The 13,762-nt window shown below is 42.6% G+C and overlaps 1 protein-coding gene across 1 annotated transcript in view; it reads left to right on the top strand.

The window, feature by feature from the left end:
* LOC6528275 (neural cell adhesion molecule 1) overlaps positions 1-13,519 on the top strand; it is a 76,534-nt gene extending 63,015 nt beyond the window's left edge. Inside the window, exon 20 of the mRNA XM_002089292.3 lies at positions 11,779-13,519. Coding sequence (XP_002089328.2) covers positions 11,779-12,462 — 684 coding nt within the window. The 3' untranslated portion in view covers positions 12,463-13,519. The remainder of the gene's footprint in view (positions 1-11,778) is intronic.
* Positions 13,520-13,762: the final 243 nt, after the last annotated feature.

Below are 13,762 nucleotides of genomic sequence, written 5' to 3'. Positions count from 1 at the left end.
TGAAAGTTAGACAAACTCTTTTGCCGTTTGTGCTTTGCTTTATTCTCCGTAATGCAATTTGATTTGGCAAGTTTTGTTGCAAACAGTCTGGCTGTGAGTGCCTTTCGGAGCAGAAAGGTAGTCCAGATGGCTCTTGAATCCAATCCGAGCCAGCCCAGTTGGAGCGTTTAACGTCTGTCAGTTGTCAGTTGCGGTTCGTATTAACTGGGCTTCTATTACCCAGACTTCGTGGTCCCGATGTCCCGATGTCCTTTGTCCTGGCAATCTGGGCGGTGCACTGAAAGCAATCAACTACTCAAATTGTCAAATTGCTAAACAGAATCCCGAGTAACCGGCAACTGGCAACTGGCAACCAGCAAAACGGCAGTGAGTTGGCCCTTCATCTAGGGCTCCCAAAACACCCCCGACTGTATTAAAAAAAGCTTTTAAACTGTCACGGCTCCTTCGAAATTCCCACTCTTAGCACTGCCACTCAGGTTATAAATAAAAATCCATTGGCTAAATCGGGGGATAACGTGCAGCTACGTTACAGGCTACAACCTACCAGTCAGGGCTGTGAGGTAATTGTGAGATTTTTAAAACACAATATATCATGTTCAGAGGGCCGTAATCAATCAATTTTTGCTCTGCATTTGTATTGAGCACGAAACTTTGCGTCGGATGGCCAAATCCGTGGAGAAGTGCCTGAGCTATTGCAATTTTTTAGCTTGTTTTTTCAACTGATGGATGGCGGGGCTCTTAGAGTGGCAACAGGTGTGCTGAAGTGTGCGATGCACCTGGAATTTCTTTTTAAGAAAGCAAGCTGCACACAAGCAATCCCGCTCAGGAAATATAAACGGGATTTCAATCGAGTTAAATGCATTGCAGTTGAAATGCAAAAAGTTCATTTAATTCAGTAAATAGATTTCGAATAGGTCTTGAATCTTTTAGTAAATTATTCGCCCAAAAATTAAAAGCCGACCATGCCAATTGGTTTTTGTATAATAAATTTTATTACCACGTTGACTTTATTTTACTTTTTCCCACATTTTTTTTACCCACCATTCATTCGAGATTAGAGTGTCGGCCAAAACACATTTGTTTTCATTTCATTAAGTTCGCAATTAGAATTTATTTATAACCCAGCCCCGCTCCTCTGAACATCGCACATATGAATATTCAAATATAAATGTATAAATGTGTATTTGTGTATATGTGTATATGCATATATCTCCTTTATGCGCTGACAACGGTCGAGATCCCAGAAAGCCATTACCATAAGCTGTGCGAACGAGATTAGAGCCGGGAAACGGCCATATGCATCGGCCATGACCAATTGACTGCCAGTCCGCGAATATATGTATATATATCACTAATCTGGCCAAAAACATTAGCCCGAAAAACCGATGCCCCAGCGGGGGCTGGGTGCGAACCAATTTGCAATGCAGAAAAATGCCAAAACAGAAGTAGCCGGCAAATCAGCCAACTCTGCGGTTTTTTTCCACCCACTCCGTGCCGCATTGCATTCGGAACCAGATAACAAAGTATCCGATTGCGAGCCCAAATCGGATACGTAGCGTAGTCGGGCTGAAAGGGAATTTTTGTTTCATTCTGTAAATGGGATTTGCTGCGCAGATTTCAATTACATTTAAATTACCATTCCAGGCAGGCTTAAAATGCGGTTGGATGGGCGGCCATGGCGGCCAGTGGGCAATCGCAGCATAACTCAATTCGTTAATTAAATAATTTTAAATATTGCGAGCCATAACAGCCGAACATGCCTGTATTCGCAATACTCCCCCACTCACCCGACCACCTGGAAATTGCATTGAGATTTCAATTAGAATTTCATTTCGCTTTGCCAGACGGCAAAATAAAATGCAAAATAACAAAGTATTGGTCGTCGGCATTTTAGATGTTCTAGTCGAAAATCGAGCTTTTCGGAATAATCATTTAAGCTAATTGGATTGCGGAGGTGGCAGTGAGAGGCAGATCAAAACATCGTTGTTTAAAATTCACAATTGTGTCTGCAGAATAAGTTTTTAAGCATTCAGGGGATTTCAAATGAAATCCATACTATTTTATTAAATAGTGGCCTTTGTGGTAAAGCCAAAATCAGTTTGATCCCATATTGGGTTTTTGTACGAAAAACTATTTTTTGTATCACCTTTGAGGCAAGTGATTACTTAGTTATAGGTTTTTCTTGCTTCAAATTTCTGGTTTTCAGTTTCTTTAAAAGTTGAGAATTGTTCAGGGAATCGGCAAACATATATAGTAGCCCTGAGGTAGGTGTTCACTAGAACGCAGAAGGCTCTCTAGCGTATAGATGGATCGGGGTTCGTGCACTTCTTGCAATTGCTCGATACAAAGCTCGTCGGATATGGCGTGGGTCTTCCTCCTCATCTATATGTTACACCCGTTCTACTACGAAAAGTTTTAAGTGCACTATCTGTTCTCTAAATGATTGGTTCAAAAGGTGTAATACTCGGACTTTAACAGACGGACCCTAAAAAGTAGTGTATTAGAGAGGCGGATACCAGCAATATAGGGTGGCTTAGGTGTAAGTTGCCCCCATTCTATACCCTCCCAACCTTGATAACTCTTGTATGTTCATTGGTTACCCCTTAACAATTATTTTATTATATTTCAATTCATTTCATAGGATATTGACATTCGCATCACGGTACTAGCAACAGACCCGGATTGGTGGATTTATCTATTCATAATAACCATTATTCATAATACAAAACGATCTAAATATGTTCCCTTCATGGGTGTTCTTTTCGATTACAAGTTTTCCAAAACAAAATAAAGATAGTTCGTTAGATTAACCTACATGCTTTCTTATTCGCCGGTTTTACAACTCCCACTTAAAATTGAATATAAAAATATATGCGCTACGTTTGCCGATATTGCGGCTTAATCACTTACGTACAGATCCTCGCTGCTGATTCGCTGGGCCCATCGAGATGCAGGTGCTGTGTAAAACGTTGTCAAAGTAAATGCGCAGTTAATTCATTCTTAAATGGGATATACTCCGGCGGTATACAGATCGCTTTACAACTATATAAAAAAGAACATAACTAGTATAAGATAAACGGTCTGACTTAAAGTTTATAAATTTAATAAATGCAAACGACTTCTCTTTCTATATCTTTAATCGATGGCGGTCCTTAATGATTGCCTGCTCTTGCAGCATCCGTATTCGTAATTTCAAAATTATGTGGCTGCGACACACGTGCTTCGGTTCGGCTGACGAGCTTCTGCGGATCTCTCTTCAAGACGATCTACTTCTGGGAGACGACTTTCCTTAAACATGAGCCGCACGTGGCCGGTGCGCGCTACGGCGGGCTTGCTTATAGCAAAACGGTAAATGCGGCTTTTCAGCGGCGGTGCGAGAGACGGTTCAGATTTGGTGGATGTCCTGCATCCGGACTAGTCCCTAGCGACGATTTTCATTCTGTGGTGGTTCAGACGGTATTGCCTAGACCGAGGTGCTGTTCTGTTCCGACATCAAGTTACTGGCCGTGAAATGTGCTGAACGCACAGTCACTGTGGCTGCGCGCTGAACGCGCCCATAAACTGTGGCTGCACGCTGAACGGTAGGCTGGCCAGGTCCAGAAGGGTGATTTAACAAATGTAAGCGCGAGAGCGCCCGCGACAAGCGCGTGTTCTGGCCTTGACCTACGTCAATAAAACAAAAACTAAATTACCTACGAACTTTACGGCTGCAAATATTTACCTGAGCAAGCGAGTAAATATAGACTGATTCCACTGACTTAAATATTTGGTTTTGTTCACAAACTGGGATATACGTAACACCCTCGTGGTTAAATAAAGTCCACGTGGCTTTACTTCTTTGCACTAGATGATGATGATCTTTCGCACGTTTAAATACTTCGAGATTGCAAAACCAAATGAACGAGCTGATCTACGCATTGTACAGTCGACGGGCACTGGAATTTGCGCGAACCGCTAGAAACGGGACTTTTCCCGGCTTTGCCTCTATACTATTCTGTCTGCGTGCCCTGCGAATGTGTGCGAGAGCGAGATAGTTAGACAACTGGGAGTATTGAAGCGGTGCGACTAGTTCTTCATTACCGATTGGAAATACTACTCTAGCTTCTACACGGGGCCTGCACGAATTTAAGGGCAATTTGTATTTTCTGCTGCGGTACAATTTATTTTGTTTTGGTTTTCTATGCTGACCCCTACACCACAGTTAATTCAGCAAGAGTCATATCTCGACGAAGTATTAACTGAAAAAGGTCAGTCGCAATTCGGCGAAGCGTTAAGTTCGAATATCCTTTAGGTGATAAACACCCAAGACCTTGCTAGAATCGTCTACTAACTCAAAATAGATGTTACTGATTCTCTTTGACACTTTGGCTTTAATGAAAACAGGAGCGAGTTTGGCACTAAACTTTTTAGCTGCGTTGCTTTGCGCAAAATTACGGGCATATACTGTGTCGCCTACGCTCAAACGTACTGAACGGCTACGCAAATCATATACTTTCGCATTGTTTGCATGTGTCTCTCTCATTTTGCCTCGCGCTTCCCTGCGCGCTAACTGAACTATATCAGGCGTCTTTAATGCTGTATCGTTGTTCAATAACTGCAATCTCCTTAAGAGTTCATAATCCTGTCCATTCATTATCATATTCTGCCCAAAGCATAAGAAATACGGTGAAAATCCGGTGCTCCGATGTACGCTAGCTCTCAAGGATGCGCTAATTTTCTCAATATGATTGTCCCAAGTAGTATGATCAGACCCGACATACGCTCTAATTGCCGCTAGTACGGATCGGTTTACTCGCTCGCTCGCGTTGGCTTGGGGCGAGTAAATAGCTGTGCGCACATGCTTCACACCAAATCGAGTTAAGAACGCCTTAAAATTACCAGACTTAAACTGCGACCCGTTATCTGTTAATATAGATTCCGGAACGCCGAATGTAGAAAAGACATTCTTCAATAAGAAGTCGCATATCTTCTCAGATGTAAATTTTCGCATTGGATGCAAGAAATGGAATTTGGTGTTATGGTCGACTATTATTAGGAGCCCTATATTTCCGCTCTTCGAACGGGGATACGGTCCTAAAAGGTCCATGTAAAGTTTCTGGAATGGCCGTTCTGAAGTTGTCGGATTACCCATTGGCGGTCTGAGAATATGATTGGGACTCTTTGTAGCTTTGCATATCGAACAGTTCGCTACGTAGTCTCGAATCTGAGTCACCATTCCGGGCCAAAATAAATACCGTTTTATCTTTTCGATCATTTTAGTCATTCCGACATGAGCAGAATCCGGTGAGTCGTGTGCGCGATTTAAGACTTGGTCAGTTAGTAGTTTCGGAATCCAGAGTTTCCAAGACTCTGTTTCCTGTAGTCTATCTCCTCTGGAGGGCTCTGTTCTTTTATACACGAATTTATCTATTACTTTCAGATCGGGCAACCTAGCCTGATTTTCTTTGACACGGTTGACTAGATCAAGATACTCTTCCGATAGGAATTCGTTAGATGACAAATTGACAATGGGGCCAGAATCAGTCAGTTCGCTTATGACGTCTTCTTCGCGCCTCGAAAGTGCGTCAGCTACAACGTTCTGCGATCCCTTCCTGTGCTTTATGTTAAATGAAAACCCCTGCAACTGAATTGCCCACCTGGCTAAGCGTCCAGAAAGATCTTTCTGTTTCATTAGCCATTGCAACGACGCATGATCAGTAACTACGCAGAAGTCTTGACCTTCGATATAGGGTCTAAACTTATTAATGCCTTTAATAACCGCTAGGCATTCCAGCTCAGTGACTGAGTAATTGCGCTGCGCTTTACTTAGTTTCTCTGACATATATGCAATTGGCAGCTCGACTCCGTCATGTTCTTGTGCTAAAACACAGCCGAGTCCGTAAAGACTGGCATCACATAACAAAATAAACTTCCTATCGAAGTCTGGAGTTCTTAATACCGGCGAGGATGTCAGTTTAGCTTTTAATAGGCTAAATGCATTCTCTGCCTCCGGATTCCAACAGAAAGTCTTGTTCTTCTTCAGAAGTTCGGTCAAGGGAAACGTGATGGAAGCATAATTGTCTACAAAACGCCTGTACCAACCAGCGAGCCCGAGAAATCTTCGGAGCTGCTTAACAGTGTTCGGTATTGGGAATGTATCTATGGCACTGACTTTGCCTGGATCTACCTTCAGTTTACCGTGACCAATAATAAAGCCTAAGTACTTAATTTCCGTCATACAAAATTTTGATTTCGCTATATTAATCGTGAGATTAGCCTGACGAAGATACATAGCGATCTCTTCCAGTAAGCTCATGTGAGATTCGAAATCGTCTGACAGGACTAGCAAATCGTCTAGGTATACAAACACCCTAGTACGTAACGTAGCTGGTATTACTAAATCCATTAGTCTGCATAAAGTTTGTGCTGCGTTACACAGACCAAAAGGCATTACTTTGTACTGATACAAAGGTCGATTCGGTATGGTAAACGCCGTGCACTGTCTTGACTTTTCCTCCAGCGGAATTTGCCAGAATGCGTGCTTCATGTCTAGACCTGTGATATAACGTGCTGGTGGTAACCGGCTGAGAATTCCATCAACGTGAGGAAGCGGATAAGCATCTTTAATAGTCAGCTTATTCACCTCTCGCGAATCTAAGCATAGTCTAACTTTCTCTCCCCGCTTGACTAGTACGCAGTTGCTGCTCCATGGGCTTCGGGATTCTTCTATAACGCCTAGGGATAGCATGTTCTCAATTTCTGCGAACATCATTTTTTCTTTAGCTGGTGAAATTGGCCAATGTCGCTGCTTCACAGGCTTTGCTTCACCTACATCGATGGAGTGTTCTATTAGCTGCGTTCTTCCTAATCCTTCGGTTTCGAAAGAAGGTAGCTTGCAGATAACGCCTTTCAGTCTTATCTGTTGCTCTGCCGATAACGAATGCATTTTTGGGCTATCAACGACTTCATTCTCTCTTCCTACATCGAGTTCCGAAACAGATTCTGTTTCCTCTGTTATCTTGCTCAGCAATCCGAAATCGCGCCAGAAATCAATACCTAAATAGATATTTTGTTTGAGGTCAGGTATAACGAAAAATTCAACTTTCTTGGTGCGATTTCTGTAAGTGATATCGATCACTAGTCTACCCGTAACTGGACACTCGGTGTTATTCGCTGTTCTTACGCGACCTGAACATTTTCGCAATTCCGGATGACCGGTAAGATCTTTAGCGGCCTTGCCACCGATGCAACTAATAGTAGCGCCTGAATCTAGCAAAGCTGTATAACGTGCGTTATAAATATCAATTTCGGTGTACAAACGGTTATCGGAATTAAGAAAGATGGCTGCGACTAGCTTCTTCCTATATTGTCGAACGTTCAACCAAAACCGTTGTATTCGTAATGTTGATCGTCTGGGTTTCTGAGAAACAATACAGCTGCTGACGTCTCCGAAAATTCGTTGTCTGACTGCTGCATAATTCGCTTCTCGAATGTGGTACGGCTGTGGGACTCTAGTTCTGTTTAAAATTGACTTTTCGAGATGGTTAGTGTGTATGTTCAGATCCGAACTCTCGAATGTATCGGTCTGCTTACTACTGTTGGTCGTTAATATTTCGGACGCGACGCGTGGACTAGGCTCGACGCGTCCCGTTGTCGGTTTTCCGGCTGCTTACAATTCTGACAGTTTGGCTTGAACGTGTTCTTGGCTCCACATCCGTAGCAAAAGATATTGCGAGCTTCAAGACATTCGTCAAATCGATGCCCAAGCTGCTCGCAGTTCCAGCATTTCGCTGGCTTGCGCTGTAAAGCGGCGACATGTCCTTTCTCTGTAGTCTCGAGGTCCTCTTCGATTTGAGACACACTGGGACGGACTGAGAAATTCTTGTGCCCTAGCGACTGTCTGTTCTGCTTGCAGAATTGCTCGTGAGTGCGTATTTCTTCTCGCAAGCTTACTAAACTGTTTATTCGCAAATGCATCAACTCGTATCTGAGAGATGGTTTCGCATGTCGGATAAGGAGTTGGACTAGAGATTCTTCAGAAATACGGGTACTCAGTCGAGAAACTAGTTTTTCAATCTGGAACTGATAGTCTTCGAATGGTTCTCTTTCTGCTTGACGCCTATTGTTAATGGCTTCCCAATGAGTTGTTTGTCAAATCCTTTTCATGCTAGGTATCCTCTCTTAACTACTTTATACTAGTACAAATGTTCTTCCTCGGACGCGAATTCGCAGTACTGGTCAAGTATCGAAGTTCCTCCAATGACTTGCTATTCCTCGGTACGCGTACAACGCCCTAATACTAGAATCACTAAAACGCTCGAACGTGAAAAGTTTTCACCAACCGGTTTGCATTGGTCGATCATACCGTAATACTCGATATAGGATCGCGATTCCTAAATACAAAATTCCAAGTTCGGTTCCTTCTATTCCCAAAACGAAAGTCTAGTACTCTTACTTAATTCCAAACTTGTATGTCATCCTAGTGAATAAGTTTGCTTCGGTCTTCTCAATTCGTGAGACAGAATTGCAGAAGCTTTTCCAGAAAGCTAAAACCTAAAACACTTATGGCTAACACCAAATGCGAAATCGTTTTTGTAGTTTCTAACTATTTCTGAAAACTAAATTTATCTGATTAATACCAATAAAAAAATGAGCAATGATGCTAGGCTAGTACCTCCAAGTAGTGGACGCTATTTTTCGTAGTCCTTGTAGTACTGTTTCTTTAGTATCTAGCCCCACGTTGGGCGCCATTCTCTATAGTAGCCCTGAGGTAGGTGTTCACTAGAACGCAGAAGGCTCTCTAGCGTATAGATGGATCGGGGTTCGTGCACTTCTTGCAATTGCTCGATACAAAGCTCGTCGGATATGGCGTGGGTCTTCCTCCTCATCTATATGTTACACCCGTTCTACTACGAAAAGTTTTAAGTGCACTATCTGTTCTCTAAATGATTGGTTCAAAAGGTGTAATACTCGGACTTTAACAGACGGACCCTAAAAAGTAGTGTATTAGAGAGGCGGATACCAGCAATATAGGGTGGCTTAGGTGTAAGTTGCCCCCATTCTATACCCTCCCAACCTTGATAACTCTTGTATGTTCATTGGTTACCCCTTAACAATTATTTTATTATATTTCAATTCATTTCATAGGATATTGACATTCGCATCACGGTACTAGCAACAGACCCGGATTGGTGGATTTATCTATTCATAATAACCATTATTCATAATACAAAACGATCTAAATATGTTCCCTTCATGGGTGTTCTTTTCGATTACAAGTTTTCCAAAACAAAATAAAGATAGTTCGTTAGATTAACCTACATGCTTTCTTATTCGCCGGTTTTACAACTCCCACTTAAAATTGAATATAAAAATATATGCGCTACGTTTGCCGATATTGCGGCTTAATCACTTACGTACAGATCCTCGCTGCTGATTCGCTGGGCCCATCGAGATGCAGGTGCTGTGTAAAACGTTGTCAAAGTAAATGCGCAGTTAATTCATTCTTAAATGGGATATACTCCGGCGGTATACAGATCGCTTTACAACTATATAAAAAAGAACATAACTAGTATAAGATAAACGGTCTGACTTAAAGTTTATAAATTTAATAAATGCAAACGACTTCTCTTTCTATATCTTTAATCGATGGCGGTCCTTAATGATTGCCTGCTCTTGCAGCATCCGTATTCGTAATTTCAAAATTATGTGGCTGCGACACACGTGCTTCGGTTCGGCTGACGAGCTTCTGCGGATCTCTCTTCAAGACGATCTACTTCTGGGAGACGACTTTCCTTAAACATGAGCCGCACGTGGCCGGTGCGCGCTACGGCGGGCTTGCTTATAGCAAAACGGTAAATGCGGCTTTTCAGCGGCGGTGCGAGAGACGGTTCAGATTTGGTGGATGTCCTGCATCCGGACTAGTCCCTAGCGACGATTTTCATTCTGTGGTGGTTCAGACGGTATTGCCTAGACCGAGGTGCTGTTCTGTTCCGACATCAAGTTACTGGCCGTGAAATGTGCTGAACGCACAGTCACTGTGGCTGCGCGCTGAACGCGCCCATAAACTGTGGCTGCACGCTGAACGGTAGGCTGGCCAGGTCCAGAAGGGTGATTTAACAAATGTAAGCGCGAGAGCGCCCGCGACAAGCGCGTGTTCTGGCCTTGACCTACGTCAATAAAACAAAAACTAAATTACCTACGAACTTTACGGCTGCAAATATTTACCTGAGCAAGCGAGTAAATATAGACTGATTCCACTGACTTAAATATTTGGTTTTGTTCACAAACTGGGATATACGTAACACCCTCGTGGTTAAATAAAGTCCACGTGGCTTTACTTCTTTGCACTAGATGATGATGATCTTTCGCACGTTTAAATACTTCGAGATTGCAAAACCAAATGAACGAGCTGATCTACGCATTGTACAGTCGACGGGCACTGGAATTTGCGCGAACCGCTAGAAACGGGACTTTTCCCGGCTTTGCCTCTATACTATTCTGTCTGCGTGCCCTGCGAATGTGTGCGAGAGCGAGATAGTTAGACAACTGGGAGTATTGAAGCGGTGCGACTAGTTCTTCATTACCGATTGGAAATACTACTCTAGCTTCTACACGGGGCCTGCACGAATTTAAGGGCAATTTGTATTTTCTGCTGCGGTACAATTTATTTTGTTTTGGTTTTCTATGCTGACCCCTACACATACGAATTTAATTGCACTCGCGTGGAAAATTCTAAAGTGGCAGAGCACAATTGCTTCCAGGCGAATTACTTTCAGTTCCACTATGGCTACACTAAAAGAAATACTTATTTGTTATATATTAACAGGTATCTTAGGTAATAAACTGCACTTCAGTTGTTTCTTGAAGATTAAAACAGTTTATGCTGTATACATTTAAACTTTTTATACCCGTTACTCGTAGAGTAAAAGGGTATACTAGATTCGTTGAAAAGTATGTAACAGGCAGAAGGAAGCGTTTCCGACCATATAAAGTATATATATTCTTGATCAGGATCAATAGCCGAGTCGATCTGGCCATGTCCGTCTGTCCGTCCGTCTGTCCGTCTGTCCGTCTGTCCGTCCGTATGAACGTCGAGATCTCAGGAACTACTAAAGCTAGAAAGTTGAGATTAAGCATACAAACTCCAGGGACATAGAAGCAGCGCAAGTTTGTCGATTCATGTTGCCACGCCCACTCTAACGCCCACAAACCGCCCAAAACTGCCACGCCCACACTTTTGAAAAATGTTTTGAAATTTTTTCATTTTTGTATTAGTCTTGTAATTTTCTATCTATTTACCAAAAATCTTTTTGCCACGCCCACTCTAACGCCCACAAACCGCCCAAAACTGCCACGCCCACACTTTTGAAAAATGTTTTGAAATTTGTTCACTTTTGTATTAGTCTTGTAATTTTCTATCGATTTACCAAAAAACTTTTTGACACGCCCACTCTAACGCCCTCAAACCGCCCAAAGCTGATACGCCCACACTTTTGAAAAATGTTTTGATATTTTTTCATTTTTATATTGGTCTTGTGAATTTCTATCGATTTGCCAAGAAACGTTTTGCCACGCCCACTATAACGCCTACAAACCGCCAAAAACTGTGTTTAAGACTCTCCTTTTCCCTTCCACTAGCTGAGTAACGGGTATCAGATAGTCGGGGAACTCGACTATAGCGTTCTCTCTTGTTTTTTTCATAGATCTGTAGTTTTAAATGACAAATATTTCTTTAAATTCATTTGCTATATCTGTGCTTCTGAGTGTATCTATGTCTCCATCCTCTCTGCCTTGCAGGTGACGACGACGATGCTGTCCGGCGATGCGGTGAATGCAACTGTCACCTACAATCAAATCAACGCGCAACGGGCGCAGCTGTTGGCGGCGGTGGCTGCAGTGGGCGGTGGATGCAGCAGCACCGTAATCTCGCCCAGCAGCAGCATCCTGGGCGGCCTTGCCAAGCCGCTGGGCATGGGAATGGGCATGGGCCTGGGCATGGGAGTGGGAGTGGGAGTGGGTGGGACGGTCATCGGATCGCCCACGTCGCTATCCTCGACGGCCACATTGGCGGCCCACCTGCAGCCGGTGCACAGCAGCGGAGTGGGCACATTGCCACCGGGACTCGGCAGCGGCGGTGGTTACATTCTGAACGCCTACGCCAGCGGGCGGCTGCACCACCCACCTGGGGGTGGGGTGCCAAGCGGAGCAACCCACACCGCCACCCTGAACAGGCATCACCACCAGCAGCAGCATCAGCAGCACCAGCAGCAGCAGCTCCACCACCACCCGCACCACCAGCAGACGCACCACTCCGGCTCAAGTCTTTTGATGGGAAGTGCTGGAAGCGTGATGGGCGTTGTGGGACCCACCACGACAGCGACTACCTCGTGCAACTCCTCGCAGGATCTGGACGATAACATCAATATAAATGCGATTAAGGACTGCCTCATGACGCAGCGAGTGCCCGAGAGTTGCGTTTAAGTTCGAGGACTCGACAAGACGGAAACGGACATAAGTATTTACTTTGCAAGAATATCGATCTATGTCAGATAGGAATGTGGAATTTTCAGATTAATTTCAATCTCAAAGAAGGAGGAATTATTCATGATTATTTATTGAAAAGTGTGTAATATATGTAACTACCTTAGTTTGTGGCTTGTATTATTTACCCTACATCATTTCAGTTAGTTTAAGACCTTTCTAGGAATATGAAAACTGAAACATGCCGGTTTTCTCTTCGTTAAGGTGCTGTGCATATATAATCCTAAATTTAAGTGCAATGTAAATTCTGGGAGTAGATGTCATTAACCGACAGGAAACATCATATCTACTGGTTCCATAGCATATCCGTTGTTATATCGAAATAAAACAGATGAAATGAAATATCAAAGATTATCTTTAGGTTTTTGTGTTCATATTTTCAAAAACATTAACACGAAACATGCTAACTGAAGTGAAAGGAGTCGATGTCGTTTCGAACAAGCATTGAATATGGTCAACTGAATTAACATCATCTAACATCACAGTTAAACACACACTCTATTTTAAGGAAACTCCAAAAAGACTCAAACAATTTAGTAGCAAAATATTTAATAGCTAAAATATTTTGGAAATGAAAAGTAAACATCATAGGAATACTTGTATATAAAATATATACACGTGGCATAGACTATAGGCAATTGTATAAACAGAATAAACAAGCACACCTAAATATCATTTGTTGTTGTATATAAATATGAATGATTGTACATTTATCAAAGTTTATGTTTGAGTCGCCGCCTAAATCGGCAAACGGTCCTGCTTAGAGCTACAAGAAAAACTGAAGTTAGGTGTTTAGAAGAGAAAGTGCTAGATGTAAGATAAATTAGATCAAAGAAATTGAAAGAGTTTAAACTGTGCTAGGCTAACACAATAAGGCGTAAATATCAATAAATATGTTAAGCTAAGTCGAAAGATAGTGTGACAAGACAAAATTGACTATTTGGAATGTAAACAAAGGGCGAAAAGTAAATATAGATCAACTACAAAAAAACCAAAAGAGTTAATTAATTATTTGCAAACCCTGTGCGGTGGGAACTTATTTGTTTGAAATCTAATTTGGAAGTTAAAACCCACATGGTTGGTTTTTAGTTTTCATTTTAATTTCACTTTTTTGTGGATACACTCTGGACCTGGACACATGTCCGAAATCTTTTTCAGCCCCACTTGGCCAATTTAAATCGCCACTCAAACGCCACACGGAGCTTCAACCCGTTCCTGCGGTTCGCATGGCAACCACAAT

This window comes from Drosophila yakuba, chromosome 2L (assembly GCF_016746365.2).
Source record: "Drosophila yakuba strain Tai18E2 chromosome 2L, Prin_Dyak_Tai18E2_2.1, whole genome shotgun sequence".
Taxonomy (NCBI): domain Eukaryota; kingdom Metazoa; phylum Arthropoda; class Insecta; order Diptera; family Drosophilidae; genus Drosophila; species Drosophila yakuba.
This window is presented reverse-complemented; position numbering and strand designations above follow the sequence as displayed.